This window comes from Ursus maritimus, unplaced genomic scaffold (assembly GCF_017311325.1).
Source record: "Ursus maritimus isolate PB19 unplaced genomic scaffold, ASM1731132v1 scaffold_14, whole genome shotgun sequence".
NCBI lineage: Eukaryota > Metazoa > Chordata > Mammalia > Carnivora > Ursidae > Ursus > Ursus maritimus.
In genome coordinates, this window is record NW_024423786.1 from 56814525 (window position 1) to 56830727 (window position 16203).

Consider the following 16203-nt stretch of genomic DNA (forward strand, 5'->3'; position numbering starts at 1 on the left):
CACGGAGAGGGGCCCGCGCGGCGCCTGCGCAGCACGGGGCCCCGCGCGCGGGCGGGTGGGCGGAGCGGGCCCCCCGAGCGGGGGCTGGCGAGCGCGGGGAGGGGGCCGAGAGGGCGGCAAAGCCGGCGCGTGCCCGGCTGGGGGCGGAGGGCGGGGGCCCGCGGGCCGGAACAGCCGCGGCAAGTGGTGGCGGCGGCGGCGACGGAGGCAGCTGAGGCGGCGGCAGCGAGCGGGGGTCCGGGCGGCGGCGGCGGCGGCGGCGGCGGGCCGAGGAGCCGGGCGCGATGGAGCGGAAGAGGTGGGAGTGCCCGGCGCTCCCGCAGGGCTGGGAGAGGGAAGAAGTGCCCAGAAGGTCGGGGCTGTCGGCCGGCCACAGGGATGTCTTTTACTATAGGTGAATGAACGTGCCGGCCGGGCAGGGCCCCAACGGGCGCCTCCCAGCGGCCTCTGCGGCGGCCCGGGCGCCTCGACCCGGGCTGCGGCCTGGGCCCCGCGCGTGCGTCGTGCGTGCGTGCGTGCGTGCCGGCGCGCGGCGGCCCCGGGCCAGTGCGCGTGCGTGCCCCCTCCCCCCTTCCCCGCGGCCGCGTGGAGCGCGGAGCGGCGCGGGGCGGGCGTTGGCCTTTGTTCCGCGGCCGCGGCGGACCGGCTGGCGGGGCGAGGGGCGCCCGGCGCGGGCCAGACGCCGCTGGGAGGCGGGGGTGGGGGCTGGGCTTTCCCTTGGATCGGCGGGGCGCGCGCGCAGCCCAAGGCGGGTGTGCACGGGGGTGGGGGGGGTCCCCGGGGCCGCGTGCTTGTCAAGGGCCGCCCCTCCGGGGTGGGCCGCTGCGGCGCCGCGGCCCCTCCAGGAGCGGCGAGGGGACGCGCGAGACTGTGAGCTCCCCTCCCCCAGGCTCCTGGGAGAGATGGCGAGGGAGCCTGTCGGTGGAATAAAGAATTAGTGGGCGGCTGGCAGCCCAGCCCCAGACAGTCGGCCACCTGCTGCCTTCTTTCTCCCTCCTTTTTTCTTCCTGGCTGCTGGAAGATGCTTTTGTTTCTGAGCCAGCTCTGAGGACTCCCTCCCCCTTCAGGATCCTGGCGCGGTCAGGTCGCTGGGCAAAATAAAGTGGGACACCCGCCACGTGTTGAGTGCGGGCCCGTGTCGGTGTTGGTGCTGTTGGTCACGGACCCAGTAACCGCCCTGGTGTGGCCGAGGCGGTGTGGGAGCGCTGTTCCATCCACCTAGCACTTGGGTCCCTCCTGGGCCTTTGCTAGCCACTGGGGAAGGAGTGAGGGAGGTGAGATGGCAGCTCGGCCCGGACGAGCACGCGTCGTTTCCAGGAAGAGCAGGAACCCTGTAAGGCCAGGCACTGAGGTAGTGTAACTACAGTAGCCTCTCTTGGGTACACAGGTGCGCCATCCTTCGCTGCTGTCTGTGAGGTCCCTCCCTTGCTAGCTGTTGTAGTTCTGTCCTGCTGGGTCCCTGAGGAGGCCTCCTTGAATCCATGCATGCCCCTGTGTCTACTTTTCCTCTTAGATCTAAAGCTGAAGCAGGTCTCTCTGGCTCTAGTGCTCTGTTAATGTAACATGCCTCTGTGGCACCTGCTGGGGTGCCTGGCACGAGCAGGTCCTGGCTGTTGAGCTGGAACTCAGACCTGGGCCTTCCTCTCCTGGGTGACAGCACCAGTGGCACCCTGTTGCTCCCATAGTTACAGGTGATGCCGTCCGCTGAGAAGTGCAGGGATCTGCGAGGCCCAGTGATGGGGTGCTGGATTGAGGCTGGGGCAGGTCAGGGAGGGCCTCTCTGACTGGGTGGCACTGAGCTGAGGTCTGGCAGTGGCGCTGGGAGGGGCTGTCTGGGCAGCGGGCATCCTGTGCAGAGGCCCTGGGAGGCTGAGCCAAGGTCAGCAGGGATGGAGCACCTTGAGAAGAACATGGCTCCACCTCTCGTCCCCACCTACAAGTGAGCCTCTTAGGGCCTCAGCCAAATGGGGCCTTCCTCTGAGGAAGCCCTGAGCATGGCGGTCTGGCAATGGGGAAAAGCTCCAAATGGGCTGGACAGATACAGTTCCAGGTTTCCCACGAGCACTGAGAGGTGGCCTGAGGGGAGGAAGTGCCAGGAGGGTCCCGTACCTTTCCCAAGTCTTTGACCTGGATGACCTACCAGGCAGGTGGGTGTCACCTTCCCTCCCAGTGGGTGGAAGTTTGGGGGGGTGTGATCTGTAACCCATGGTGTTTCCTGGAATGTGGGTCTCTGGCCTCTCCACCTACTGGAGCCCCCGCTGAACCAGGCAGCTGGGCGGGAGCATGGATAGATTTTCCTAATTCTCTCAATGCAGAGGAAAGGTAGGGCACGAGGGCCTTGAGTCCAGCAGACCGGGTGTGGGGTCCAAGCCTTGTTCCTAGGAACACGTGGGCCTCGATTTCCTTGTCCAAAGAGTAGGGGAAAGGAGTGTGTTCTTTGCAAGATTGTCATACAAGAGAGGTGGAATGACCGCACAAATTGTTACCTGGGGCTGGAACATCACCCTGCAGCCATGTATTTTCTTTGTGAAAATCATCTCATTGTGACATTTTCTGTCCAGGCAGGAGGTTGAGGGTTTGTAGGAAGTTAGTACCCTGACCTCGGGGATAATTCTTTGGAGGGATATGGAGTGGGGAGGACTTCTCCAGAAGATCTCATTTTAGAAGTAGAAATACGCTCAGGAAAAGCAGGAGGGACTCAGCGTAGTGGCCCCTTCCTTGGGGCAGCCAGCGGAGGTGGTCCCTTGTTGTTCGGGGCGTCACGGGTTTCGGGCCTCCCTCTGGTGCCCCGTTCACTGGTCCTGGCGACCCTCACAGCAGCCCTCAGACAGATGGGAAGCCAGGCGACACTGCGGTCCTGCACCCATCTCCTGGCCTGGGGCTCAAGGCTGGGTGGCGGCTGCTCGCCCCACAACCGGCCACTTGACGGGCCAGCCGCAGCCCTCCGTCCCCAGGCCTCTAGCTTCTGGTCAGTATCCTCCAGCTTAGGCCCTGCTCCCAGAAAGGCCATGGTGCTCTTTATTTTTGTACGTGTGCGTTTATATAAATCCAGGGTTGTTGTTCTCAATAAACCATCAGGGACATTTTCTTGTGTCAATGCCGATCTGCAGAATCTTTTTTAAAGGTTGAGGTATAATCCACATTCTGTCGGAAATAGGTACTGTTGAGTGTTTTTTAGTACATTTACAGAGTTGTGCAGCGATCACATTTATTTAGTTCCAGAACATTCCATCACCCCAAAATGAGCCCTTTGTCCGTTAACATCACCCCCCATTCCCACCCCCAGCCTCTGAGATCTACTGTCTCACTTTTTTTTTTAATGGCTTTATTGAGATTAGGATTCATATACATACAGTTCACCCATTTGAAGTGTACAATTGAATAGTTTCTACCGTATTCACAGGTGTGGCCACCTCCACATTTCCCTCACCCCAAAAGAGCCCCAGACCCTTAATCATCAGTGCCCTGTACCCCCAGCCACTTACCTGTGCTCTGTTTGCTGTTCTCATGTAGCGTTGGGGAGTGACTGGAGGCAGAGAAATGCTGGCGAGTTTCGTGGGGTCCTCTCCTTCCTCTGTGGCCGTATCTGACCCCGGTTCCTTCCCACTGTCCTGGGCATGTAGGCTCAGTGTACACGCGAGCCAGCACAGCGTGATGGAAAAGTGAATCATCCCGAGGAGTCCCCAGCAGCCTCGGAAGGGAAGAGTCGGGCTCTGTGTGTGGGGCTCCTGGTGCTAGCAGACGTGGCCAGGCTGGGGGATCGCACGGCTTCCAGCCATGGCCCTGCTGCCCACAGGTCCTGGTGGGGATTCCAGAGCCGAGTGTAGCTGGCTGCCACGTGGGTCCTGACCTTGTAGGGGAGGGGGTTCCTTCTGGCTGTCCCGGCTTCCACGCTGCCCCCCATGGTCCCTAGAGGGGTTTGGCGGGCAGACCTGTAGTTGATTGAATTAGACGCTCATCCTAGAGATTTTCAGGGGAGATGACAAAATCAAGCACTTCTCAATCTCAGACGGATGAGCTGTTACCAAGAGGGACTGCTTGTTGAGTTGGTAGCGGTGATGTGTTTGGAAAGGCACCGGGCCTGCTGGGCCCACACAGGCGCTTTGTCTAACAGCCTGATGGAGACGCACTCCACGTACAACGCAGTTTACCCACTAGCAGCGTGCAGATCAGTTGTTGAGGCTGTCACAGAGTCGTGCAGCCATCACCAGGGCAACTTGGCCCCTTCCCGTCCGTGCAGGAGCCTGCTCGGGGCGTGTCACACATGTGGACTCACCCGCCACGGGGCCTTCTGTGTCCGGTTCCCTCCCTGAGCGTCGGGGGCTCGGGGTCCGTCCCTGGGGCAGCGCGTGTGGGCGCCGCGCTCCTGCTCGCGGCCGAGTGATGTGCCCGTGTGTGGGGGACGGTGTATCTGTTCCCCGCCAGGGACACTGGGGCTGTGTTCTTATGCCTCTGATGAGCCCTGCTGCTCCAAACCCCGGGGTGACGTATTGCGCGAACATGTTCGTTCTCTCAGGTAGACGGCGCATGCGGGTTGCTGCTCAGTCCTTGTGCAAAGTGGCTGCGGCAGCCGGCGGTCCCAGCCGGTGTTAGCGCCTGCCGGCCTGTGCTCGGTCTCTAGCGGGGCCTCTCCGCGGGTGGGTGTCGTTCGTCTCCTAGAGAGGTGGGTGGCCTGCGCTGTCCACAGCCACGCAGGAGCGCGGAGCTTCACAGCTTCCGAACGCCTGGTTTTGGGTTTCCCGACAGCTCATGCACCTGAGCAGCTATTTGGGGCCCTAGCCCTGAATCTTAACGTGAGGTTTTACCGTACCCACCCCTGGGATAGTCCCCCACATGGTACTCACAAGAAGGAGACTACGTTGTTAGGGGTTGTCCCTCAGATACCTGTTATCCTGGGGTCTTTTCTCAGGAACACAGCCCAATTGTGTTTCTGGAATGTTCTGAAATGTCAGCCAGGCTCCCGAGGCTGGGCCCCACCCTTCCGCATCAAGGTGTCGATCCCTGCTCTCAGCGTTGGGGTCTGCTGGGGGCTCCACTCGGGAGGCGGCACGGGGGAGAGGGCAAGGGTTGGCCCAGCACGCCCTGCCCGCCGCTGACCCCCTCTCTGTCCGCAGCCCCAGTGGGAAGAAGTTCCGGAGCAAGCCCCAGCTGGCACGGTACTTGGGGGGCTCCATGGACCTGAGCACCTTCGACTTCCGGACGGGCAAGATGCTGCTGAGCAAGATGAGCAAGAGCCGCCAGAGGGTCCGCTACGACTCGTCCAACCAGGTCAAGGTGAGCTCCGCTGCCTCCATCCTGGGGCATGCGACTCTTGATTTTGGGGTCTTGAGTTCAAGGCCTGTGTTGGGCATACAGGTCACTTTTTTTAAAAATCCACAAATTGAGGGGCGCCTGGGTGGCTCAGTCAGTTAAGCATCTGCCTTCGGCTCAGGTCATGATCTCAGGGTCCTGGGATCGAGTCCCGCATTGGGCTCTGCACTCAGTGGGGAGCCTACTTCTCGCTCTGCCTCTGCCCCTCCCCGCGCTCAGGCTCACTGTCTCTAAAGTAAATAAACGTGTGGGGTGCCTTGGGGGGGGGCTCAGTGCTTGGGCGTCTGCCTTCGGCTCAGTTCATGATCCCGGGATCCTGGCATCGAGCCCCGCATAGGGCTCCCTGCTCGGTGGGGAGTCTGCTTCTCCCTCTGACCCTCCGTCCTGCTCTTGCTTGCTCTGTCTCTCAATTGAATAAATAAAAAATTAAAGAAAAATAAATGTTTTAAAAACTTAAAAAAAAAAAAACTTTACTTTTGGGTAGAGAGAAGTTTCCACAATTCAGTTTATTTGTCGTGGTATTAAAGTCACAGCTATCTGTTGAGGGAAATTTGGAAGCTGCAGAGCAGCAGAAAGAAGGAAAGAGACCGTCTTCACTCTGTCCCTGGGAGAGGCCACGGGCCTGTGGCCCCTGGCTGTCCCCGATGTGCCTGTCACACTCTCCCCAAAGCTGGCAGTGTTGGCGTCATTACAGGGGACTGGAAGGCAGCCCATCTTCAGTGCTTACGGGCCACACGTGGGTGCCCTGTGACGCTGTGTGTGCACCGGTCTCTGACGGGTGCATGTTGGGGGCCCTGGTTCCACTGCGGGAGAGCGCCAGCAGGGCCGCCCGGACCGTGCTCCAGGGAGAACAGGGTGCAGGTGGGGGACTGATGTGCACGCAGAGCCCCAGCATGGCCCCACTGTGGGCAGCCAGGAGGCTGGGCCTGGGCTCGCCAGAGCCCGCAGGGAGGAGGGGTCTCCTCCGCTGCCTGGGAGAGCCGGCTGCGGACCCTGGGGCTGCACTGCCAGCTTGTGTGTCTCTGCAGGGCAAGCCCGACCTGAACACAGCCCTCCCAGTCAGGCAGACGGCGTCCATCTTCAAGCAGCCAGTGACCAAGATCACCAACCACCCCAGCAACAAGGTGAAGAGTGACCCCCAGAAGGCCGTGGAGCAGCCTCGGCAGGTGAGCCCCGTGCCCCACACATCCCCAGGGGAGGTCTTGGCGGGCAGTGGGGCGGCGGGGGTCCCCGCCCCGGCCCTCCTCGCCGCGCGGCTCGTCTGGCGACTGTCGGCGGGCATCGAGTGCATGTGCTGGGGGCTGCTGTGTGAGGTGCCACGCGTGCCGCCTTGTAACCTGCTTCTGAAGAGCCAGGCGTACCTGTGCTTTGGTGCCCGTTTACAAACGCCCGGAGACAGCTGGCGTGCAGGTGCTGGCGGGGGCAGGAGGCTCTGGGGGCCACTCACAGGGACGCCCCGCGAACTTTCCACCCCCCTCGGTGGCACTGGGGTCGTTGCCATCTAAGTAAGAAGCTCGGACCTGTGCATCTGCCCCCACGCGTCAGGCCGTGCCTCTCCGCACGCTGTCCCCACAGCCCCGTGGTGCCGTCCATGGGTGTGAGCTCCTTGCACCTGCGGGGGCTGCAGGATCCCCTGCCTGCACAGGCGGTACCTGCCACGGGGGGGGCCTCTGGGGGCCTTGCAGCTCAGCCCTGGGTGGACAGTGGACTTCTGAAGTCTCGGGGTGAAGGGGGCTTTGCCTCCCTGGGGTCGCACCATGTTTTGGGAACCACAGACCGTCAGCACCAATGACAAGGCTGAAGGCCCGGGTCGGGGTGTCTCCGGCCTGGGAGGACAGGCCTGGCGGGAAATCCTGCGGGTCCCGCTGCACCATCATTCCCAAGCAGGTAGCTCTGGTATGTGGGGGTCAGAGGTCGTGCTGAGACTGCCGTCCTGCGTGTGGATGGACCCCAGCTATCGCCAGGACTGGCCGGGCCTGCCTGTTTTGGGGGCGTGTCCCCTGGCCTCATATCTGTGTGTCTGGTGGCAGCTTTTCTGGGAGAAGAAGCTGAGTGGCCTCAACGCCTTCGACATCGCCGAGGAGCTCGTGAAGACCATGGACCTCCCCAAGGGCCTGCAAGGTGACCCCAGGATAGCAGGGGGACCGGGTGGAAGCCAGTGGTCTCTGCAGCAGGGTGAATGACCGGAAATAGCGTGCCACGGCCGAGCGCCGCACTCCTGCTGCGGGGGGGTGACAGGACAGGTGTCTGGCTTCGCAGGGCAAGGCTCCCCTCCGTCCAGCCCCAGACCAGCCAGGGCCCTGGTCCCCTGATCCTGGAGGCCATTCAGCAGGCCCGCCACAGCACAGGTGGGGGTGTGGCTCGTGGACTGTGTCGGGGGTCCTGCAGAGACCTGCTCCCACACTGTAAAAACGCCACCGCGCTCTAACGGATGGGCACGGCTCCCAGTTTTGTCACAAGAGGGCCTGAGCGCCTGTAAGGGGAGATTGGGGAGTGAAACCCGAGGCTCAGGGAAAGAGGCCTCAGGTGCCTGGTGCTGACCACCCTCCTGTCCCTGGTAGGTGTGGGACCTGGCTGCACAGATGAGACCCTTCTGTCGGCCATCGCCAGCGCCCTGCACACCAGCACCATGCCCATCACCGGGCAGCTCTCTGCTGCCGTGGAGAAGAACCCCGGGGTGTGGCTCAACACGGCCCAGCCCCTCTGCAAGGCCTTCATGGTGACCGACGAGGACATCAGGTACTGCCCAGCGCGTGCACCCCCCCCACTGCTGTCCATGACCAGTGCGCCCCCCAGCGTGTGTGAGACCTCCTGTCTCCCCACGGTCACACTTCTCTGCTCCCGCTCTCCGGGGTTCCACGCAGACGTGGCTGCAGCGAAGGCAAATTTGAAAAGCATCAGCAGGAGCTTTCTTGCGAGTCTTGAGTTCAGGGCAGGCCAGAGGCTAGGCAGCCTGTGGAGGGAGAGGAACATTCTCTTTGGGAATGTTCTCGGGAGGAGGAAGTGGCTTTTCACCTGCGTGGACAGGCTCAGAGTGTGGCCTGCCCATCCTCAGGCACACGAGGCCTTGCAGGTGCCTGCTGGGGGGCTCCAGAGAGTGGCGTGTGATGGGCACGGAGCCGGGGGGTGAGGAGGGGCGCCAGACATGCCACAGGCCCCAATGCCAGCCCGAGTTTGGGCTGAACCCCACGGCTGGTGGGCCTCGGAAGGGTTCCCCAGCTGAGCCGGTGCGCAGGTGGGCTTGGGGCAGGAGGCATCCGTGTGCTGGAATCATCTGGGGGAGGCGTCCTGGTGGGGAAGTAGTTGGAGCTGGCCGTGGGGCAAGAGACATCTAGAAGCTCTGGACAGGTGGGCCCTGTGTTCTCTCGAGCTAAAGCGTGAGCGCACAGCTGATCAGAACAGGCCAAGGGCTCTCTGTGGACTCCACAGAGAGAAGGGGCTGGAACCACAGCAGCCGTGGCCAGGAGTGGCTTAAGGTGGCGTCATAGGTCGGTGGGCTTCCTATGTCAGGACTGGGGTTTGGAAGCCGTGCGGGTGCAAGAGGTGAGCCCCGTGCCCTGTGCGGTGAAGACACAGAACCGCCCACAAGCCCACGGAGGAGCTCGTCGCCAGGGAATTGAAAGTATAAGAAAAGAACACAACCATCTGGAAAGACTAGCGGATTTTTAAAGCCAAGCAGAACTTCTAGAAATAGGAAAAGCCACAGAAAGGAGAACCTGGTGTCAGGGGCTAGGTAGTGGATTTGGTCCTGTCTGAAGAGGAGACGGAGCTGCCGAAAGGTGGGGCCGGCGTTTGCCAGACCTGGCGACAGACACAGTGCTGGTTTCCGTTCTGGTGAGGGTCTTGGCCGCAGGAAGGGAGGTGGAGGGTCTCACAGCCTAGGCTGGCAGCTTTCTAGACAGCTGTCACAGAAGGCAAAAGACCCAAGAGAGCCATTCTCCATTTGACTTCTCTAGCAAAATCCATCTCCCACCAGGCAGGTGACACTGGCTGGCCGCGGGGACTGAGCACCGTTGTCCACTTTGGCTTTGCAGACCAGGCTCAGGAAGGGGAGTCCGGCGCACACGTGCGCCGGGCCCCGGCAGGCAGGCCAGCGGGAGAGCCTAGGCAGGTGCTCATTGACTTGGTGTGTGCAGGGAGTGCCGGGAGGGGCGGCAGCGGAAGGGAACGGGGGACCCCAGCCCCCGTGTCGCCTCAGCAGAGGTGGAGTGTAGGCCCAGAAGCTGAGCCAGAGGGCCGCTCGCCGTGCACAGGCAGTTCTGCACCCAGGATAAGGGGGAGAGGGCAGGGGACCCTCCCTCCTGGCCCGGCCCCTGTCCTCCCGGAGGCGGGCACGTGCCCTGGCCAGCGCAGCCCGTGTGTCCCCAGGAAGCAGGAGGAGCTGGTGCAGCAGGTGCGCAAGCGGCTGGAGGAGGCGCTGATGGCCGATATGCTGGCCCACGTGGAGGAGCTGGCCAGGGACGGCGAGGCGCCGCTGGACAAGCCCGGCGCCGATGAGGAGGAGGAGGACGACGAGGACGAGGACGAGGACGAGCCCGACCAGGACCAGGAGATGGAGCATGTCTAAAGCAGGTGCCGGCTGGCCGGGTGGGTCCCAGGCCGCAGCTGGCGCTTGGAGTGACCGTGGGTCTGAGGGACGTGCCCCGTGCAGGGTGGTGGCTGTGCTGGTCTCCCCGGGGGCAGCTCCCAGTCAGGGCGCTGATGTCACCCTCTCCCTGCCTTTCCAGAGGCCCTGTGGAGCCCTGCCCGCGGGGAGCCTCCTGCAGACTCCGCCTTCTCCACACTTGGACCAGGCTCTGTGGCCCGGCCGGCCCCTCCGAGGCCTTCCCAGGCGTGTCCCCTCCCCTGGGTCCACGGGGGCACGGCTGGAGGACAGCCCCTGCCTGACGGGCCCCCCATGTTTCCTCTTCTCTGAAGGGCCTGGGTCTGGAAGTGCCCGTCACCCCCGGGCCCGCCTGCAGGAGGCCCTCCTTGGAGCCATCACTCCACAAGGGACTCGGGGCCGGCCTCGTCCCCATGGCTGCTTTGTATAGGACAGCTGCCGCCAGGCGGCCTGCGAGGGTCCCCAAGGGGCTGGAGGGACATTTTTTGGAACAGTTTTGCTTCCTGATCCCCGCGTGTGAGGGACACTATTCCAGGGTCTGCACGTCAGCCCTCCGAGAAGGGGGTGCAGGGTGGCTCCCTGCGTGCCCACCAGCGGGCGAAGCCGTGATGGCTTGGAGCTCATCCAGAGGCAAACGGCACAACCCAGACGTTTTCCTTCAATAAATCCGTGATACAAACAAGGCTGGACGTCCGCATAACTGCTTGGCCTTTGTGTTTGCTGCACGTGGATGCGAACTCTGACCTTTATGTCGGGAAACCTCACTGTCGACAGCACAGCCCACCCCGCCTGAGGGTCAGCCAGCCACCGGCAACGGCGAACTGCTCACGGCCGACCCGCCAGGCCCGGGCTCCAAGGCAGCTGCGCCGTCAGCCAGCCTCCGTGTCCCCCTCCCCGTGTAGCAGGGACGGTGACACCCAGTGCTCGGGGCCAGAGCTGGCACTGGGGCCGCGGCTGCTCTGCGGTCAAGCGTTTGCAAGCACCCGTGGCCAGAGCAGTGGGCTCTGGGGAGGTCTGGTCCCAGAGGTCGTCGGAATCGTGTTACTTCATCCCTGCCCCCTCCTACCCTGAGTGCCTTGGGTGAGGGGAGCCCTCCTGTCCCCGCTCGGCCCAGCCCACAGCCTGAGACCATCGGGAAGGACCTGGGTGGCGGCCTTGTGTGGCGGTCACCCCGGCTGATGCCGAGGGTGGTGGAGATGGCGGGAGCCACATCCTCCGCGGACGCTGGCCCGGCCCGGCACCCTGCCTGCCCGTCCGGTCAAAGCACAAATCCTCCAGAGCCACCCACGAAGGCCGTCTGAGCGGGCGGGGCGGGCCTGCTGGGGGGGTCGGGCCTTCAGGAAGGCCCGTCCCCTAAGGCCCCGCATCATCCCGCCCTTCACGAGGCTGCAGCTGCTGAGGGAGCTCCGTGTGGGGCTGGCCCCTGTGTGGGCCTGAGGTCCAGGCGCCCGGAGCCCTGCGCAGCGGAAGGGACTGCGGGGCCCGGGAGGCACCCTGTCCTGTGGGCGACCTTTGAATAAAGCCATTTCGGTGAGTGTGGTCTGGAGCCTTGCTTTAATTCTAAAGACCCAGAGCCTTTGTGTCCAGGGGAGACGGACCCTGCCCGGGCCTTCAGTGCCTACTCGCGTTTGTCACTATCGTGGGCCGGGTGATGAAAGGGGCCCCCGGGGACCGACTGGCCTTTCCCAGGGAGGGCGGGGTTCAGCTCCCAGCACCTCTAGTGAAAGAGCCGGTCTGGCCAAGGTTTCCAGAAGACGCGCAGCCCCTGGGCACCTGCCTCCTCAGAGCCCCCAGGGCCCCCTGCTGCCTGGACTGGAGACACCCACGTGCGCTCCGTCCAGTCTGCGGTGTGGGGGTCTGTACCAGGAGCTGGGGCGGGGGGGTGGGGGAGTCCCCCCCTGGGCCAGCACTGGTGAGACGACTGGGAAGGGAGCCTGCATGATCTTGGCCCTGCCCGGACCCTGCAGGTCTTCTGCCCCATCTCACAGCTGGTCAGAGCTGGGGCCTGGAGCCCGCCCACGCCACATCCCTCCCACACGGTCGCTCCACGGGCTTGGCTCTACCCTGCAGACAGCCCCGCCCTCCTGGAGGGGCCCAGCTCCCAGAGGGGAAACCGGCTCAGGGGTGCCAGCTGGAGAGGGCCGGCCTGCCTGAGAACTTGGGTTTCCCCAACTCCCTGACTCGGCACGGGCCCCGAGGGGCCACAAATCTTGGCACCTCAGAAGCTGGGACAGGGTCCGGGGTCCCAACCCGAGGGTCTGTCCACACAGTGGACCAGGACAGTGGTCCTGGGGTGAGGGTGAAGTGTCCCCAGCTCCACAGTAGGGCTCTCCTCTCCCCAGAACCCATCCTGACCCTGACCTGGTCCCCCCCACGAGTTCTTTCCTCTCCCCAGAGAGACTTCAGCGGCAAGGGCCGGGGAGGGGGCTCCCAGGCATCCAGATCACCTGGTGCGTCCAGCTCCAGCACCTCCCAATGCCCCTGCTGGGTGCCAGGGTTTCGGCACCATCAGCTGGGACGTCCACCACAGGCCAGAACCACCCCCATGTCTCCACCCGATGCCCAGCCGCCCCACTCCAAGGCAGGCACAGAGCTTTCTGAACCATGTTGCGCCCCTCCCCGCTCAGTGGTCCTGGGACACCTCCTCACCTGTGTCAGCCTCCCGTGGCCACTGTGACAGGTCACCGCCAACCTGGCTGCTTAAAACCACATGGACTGATTCTCTGACGGTTTGGGCTCAGAAGTCCTAAAACCCAGGCGTGGGCAGGGCTGGTCCCCCCGGCGCCCCAGGGAGACCCGGCTCCTGCCTCTTCCTGGAAGCCCGCAGCCCCTCCTCCATCCTCACCGCCGGCAGCGCGGGGTGTGCCCGTCTCTGGGCCTCCCGCCCTCTGCCTCCCTCTCGTGAGGACACCGGGCCCCCCAGGAACCCAGGGTCACCCCCACCTCGGGGCCTTGACAGGGTCCCCTCTGCCGCATGAGGGGACACATCCCAGGTCCCGGGACCAGGACGGGGACGTCTTTGGGGGACTTAGTTGTGCGACTACGTTACCCCGAAGATAAGATTCCTTATCTCTTGGGGCAGCCCGTGGCCTGGCATGGTCTGGCCCCTGCAGCCTCAGCCTGCACCGTCCCTTCCTTATTTCCCAGCTCACTCCAGCCCCCCTGGCCTTCGTCTATGCTGTCCCTCAAGGGGAGTGGCCCATTGCTACAGAGGCCCAGGACCCACCGAGCTTGAGGAGAAAGGGACCCTAGGGGTGACCTGAGGCAATGATGCCAACAGAACAAGCTGGAAGTTTACTGGTCAAGACCTGGCCGGACGGACTGGAGCAGAGGGACCACCTTGCCCAGACTTCTAGAGCAGTCCGAGAGCACAGCCGCCAGCCACACAGCGCTATTTCAGTCTCAACTGGTTACAACCCATTGAACACCTCACTCCTCGCACTCAGGGGTGCTGGCTACTGAACCGAGCACAGCACGTGGACAGCAGTCCATCATCCGGAAAGCTCTACTGCCCAGTACCGTTCTAGAACAGGGACTCCTAGCCTTTGCCCTGGGGCAGGGGCGGGGCCCAGACGCCGCGTGCAAGATCGGCTAAGGCTTGGTCCACGTCCAGGCGTGCAAAACGTGGAGACAACCACAGGGTCTATCAACAAACAGACACAGAAAATGTGTCCACACACAGGGCACTCGGCCGCAAGCAGGAGCGCAGTGCCCACCCGCGGTCCCCCGGGGACGGACCCAGAGCCCACAACGAGCCCACGACGAGCCCATGAGGAGCCCACGACGCTCAGCGAGGGAACCAGATACAGAAGGTTGTTTTTTTTCCCCAATGTGATGTTAATTTCATGTCGGCTTGCTGAGACTGAGGGACACCCAGACAGCTGGTAAACGTGAGCTCCGCATGTGCCCATGGCTGTGGCTGGAAGAGAAGAGCTTTCTTCAGTGGACGGAGTGAAGACCTGTCCCCGTCCACGCAGCACCATTCCATCCACCAGGGGCCCGAACGCAGCGCAAGGTGGAGGAAGTGTGAGCTGCTTCCCTGCCCCTGAGCTGACAGCCGAGCCGACCGGCCGCTCTTGCCTCGGACGCTGGACGCCGGTGCTCCTACTTACCCGGCCGTAGAGCCGGACTGAACCACACCCCGGGCCCTCCCCAGCCTCCAGCCTGGCTCCAGAAGCATGGGCGCCAGTCCCCTTGTCTCCCCTGAGAGATCTCTCCTTAGGTCCTACTGGTTCTCGGGGGAGCCCACACACAGCCGGAGTGTGCGAATCCGTGTACGGGAAGGTCAGGAGAGGTCAATCCAGAGAGACGGCGCGTTCTTGGGCTCCAGGGGCTCCAGGCTCGGGGGGGAAGGCGTTCTTGTTTGGGTAATGATAATGTTCTAAAGTCAGCAGTCGTGATGATGGCACGCATTCTCAAATTTACGAAAAACCACTGAACCGTCTGCTTAAAAAGGCCAAACTGTGATACATACGAATCGTCTCTCGATTTTAACAGTAAGAAGATTTCAGGGTCTCGGGCGACCTGAAGAGTGTGCTGAGATCCCAGCCGGTTAGGAAGGAGACTGAGGGTCCCCCACACGGGTGGGGAGAGCAGGCAGCCTGCAGCGCGGACGCACAGGGGCCTGGCCAGAAATCTTAAAAAAAAAAAAAAAGACAAAAATTAACTTTGGCTGAGTTGAAGAAACGTGCCACAGGAGATAGCGAAAAGCAAGTCCATTAATGTGAAACCCCAGAGGAGGCAAAACGGGTCCCAGGGGCTGGCGGCCTGAAGAGGCCCAACAGCAAGGGGGCGGAGAGAACTTTCCGGGGTGTCGACCTGGGCAAGCAGGGCTGATCAGTGGGACAGTAAAAACAGATATGTTTTCTGAAACAAATACAACTGTGTCTGTTCACCAACTGGAATTCAAATAAACACTTGGAAAAAGAAAGGCGTGTTTCATCGCGTGTAAACTCTGTCTCAACAGACCCTGATTCGCAAAAGTTAACTTGCATCCACCCGAAACGGCCCCCTGCACGCATTCGGATAAGCGACAAGGCTGAAAATAGAAACTGTCCAGGGAAGACAGTTCTGTGGTTTCATATTTTTTGGCAATTTTTTTCCCTTTGACTCTTTGTTATTCTTTCAAAATGTGCCCACAGAGGAGGAGGGCGCCGCTGCCTCTCCCCCTCCCTGGGCTTGGGCCGCATGGAACACGCACTCGGGCTCCCCCCGCGGACGCCCCAGGAGCCGCTGGCCCCACCACGGCGTATCTGCTATTACAGCGGTTCCCCAACAATGTTTGAAGAACTGTTTTAAAAAAAAAAAAGTTAAAAAGAAAGGGGTCAACTGTCACTAAAATCCTCCTGCGGGAAATGACCATGCCCAGCCCCCGGCCCCCATGAGCCCCCTTCCCGTCCGTGGAGGAGCCTGTTCTGGACGCGTCACACACGTGGCCGTCTGTGTCTGGTTCCCTCTGTGAGAGTCGGGGGCTCGGGTCCGTCCCCGGGGCAGCGCAGGTGGGCGCCGCAGTCCTGCTTGCGGCCGAGGGACGGCCCGGTGTATTGGGACCGCGTGTGTATCCGCAGATGCACAGGTGGACGCCTGGGTCGTCTACACCTTCCACCTGCGGTGAACACGGGGTATGACTGCTTCCGTGGGTTTTCAGTTCTCCGGTTCCCGGCGGGTGGAGCTGCCGGCGTGCCGTCCCCAGCACCCTGCCTCCCTGAGGGTTTGTGGCCAGCCGCGGGCCGCTCCGGCGGGGGTCCCGTTGCGCAGGTCCCTCACGTTCATGAGCGCCTCGTGCAGGTCCAGGAGTGAGAAGGGAGAGCCCACTTCCGGGGCCCACCCCACCTCACAGGACTTCCACGCTGTTTTTATTTACAGACATCTCCAAATGCATCTCTCAAAAGACAGTTTTTAAAACTTAAAAATATGTATATATATTTTTATCACAGAAGGTTTTAAACCACAGAGCAGACACACGCAGCCCAGGCGCCGCCTCCCGAGCTCGCGAAGGCGGTTCAGGGCCCGTGCCGCCCCCCAGCACGCCGCTGCTTCCCCGTCACCCCGGAATTCTACCACAGGGATCACCACACGGAGCAGATTTGGCGGGTTCAGAGGACGACCAACAGCAGCGGCTCTCAGCGGCGGCCCCTGTGCTGCCAGGGATTCTTCACGGATAGTCTGGTTGTCCTGCCTGGGGAGGTAGGGTGGATTGCACTGTGTCCCCCCAGAAAAGACTGTCCACGTCCCAACACCTCCACCTGTGAATGGGAGCTTACTTGGAAAGAGGGTCTGGGCAGATGTAA

General features: G+C 62.5%; 1 protein-coding gene across 9 annotated transcripts; it reads left to right on the top strand.

The window, feature by feature from the left end:
• Nucleotides 1–206: 206 nt before the first annotated feature.
• Nucleotides 207–11447, top strand: MBD3 (methyl-CpG binding domain protein 3). 9 transcript variants are annotated; one of them, XM_040629734.1, is made up of 7 exons: nucleotides 207–298; nucleotides 5115–5274; nucleotides 6339–6476; nucleotides 7341–7431; nucleotides 7872–8049; nucleotides 9679–9882; nucleotides 10228–11447. In XM_040629734.1, the coding sequence occupies exons 1-6, from the start codon at nucleotides 285–287 to the stop codon at nucleotides 9875–9877; spliced, it is 780 nt and encodes a 259-aa protein (XP_040485668.1). In that variant the 5' UTR covers nucleotides 207–284; the 3' UTR covers nucleotides 9878–9882; nucleotides 10228–11447. The 9 variants fall into 9 exon arrangements, with proteins under 9 accessions (XP_040485668.1, XP_040485666.1, XP_040485669.1 ...); XM_040629732.1 differs by having other exon boundaries at nucleotides 258–394; XM_040629735.1 differs by lacking the exon at nucleotides 207–298 and adding an exon at nucleotides 991–1351.
• The last annotated feature ends 4756 nt before the right edge of the window (nucleotides 11448–16203 follow it).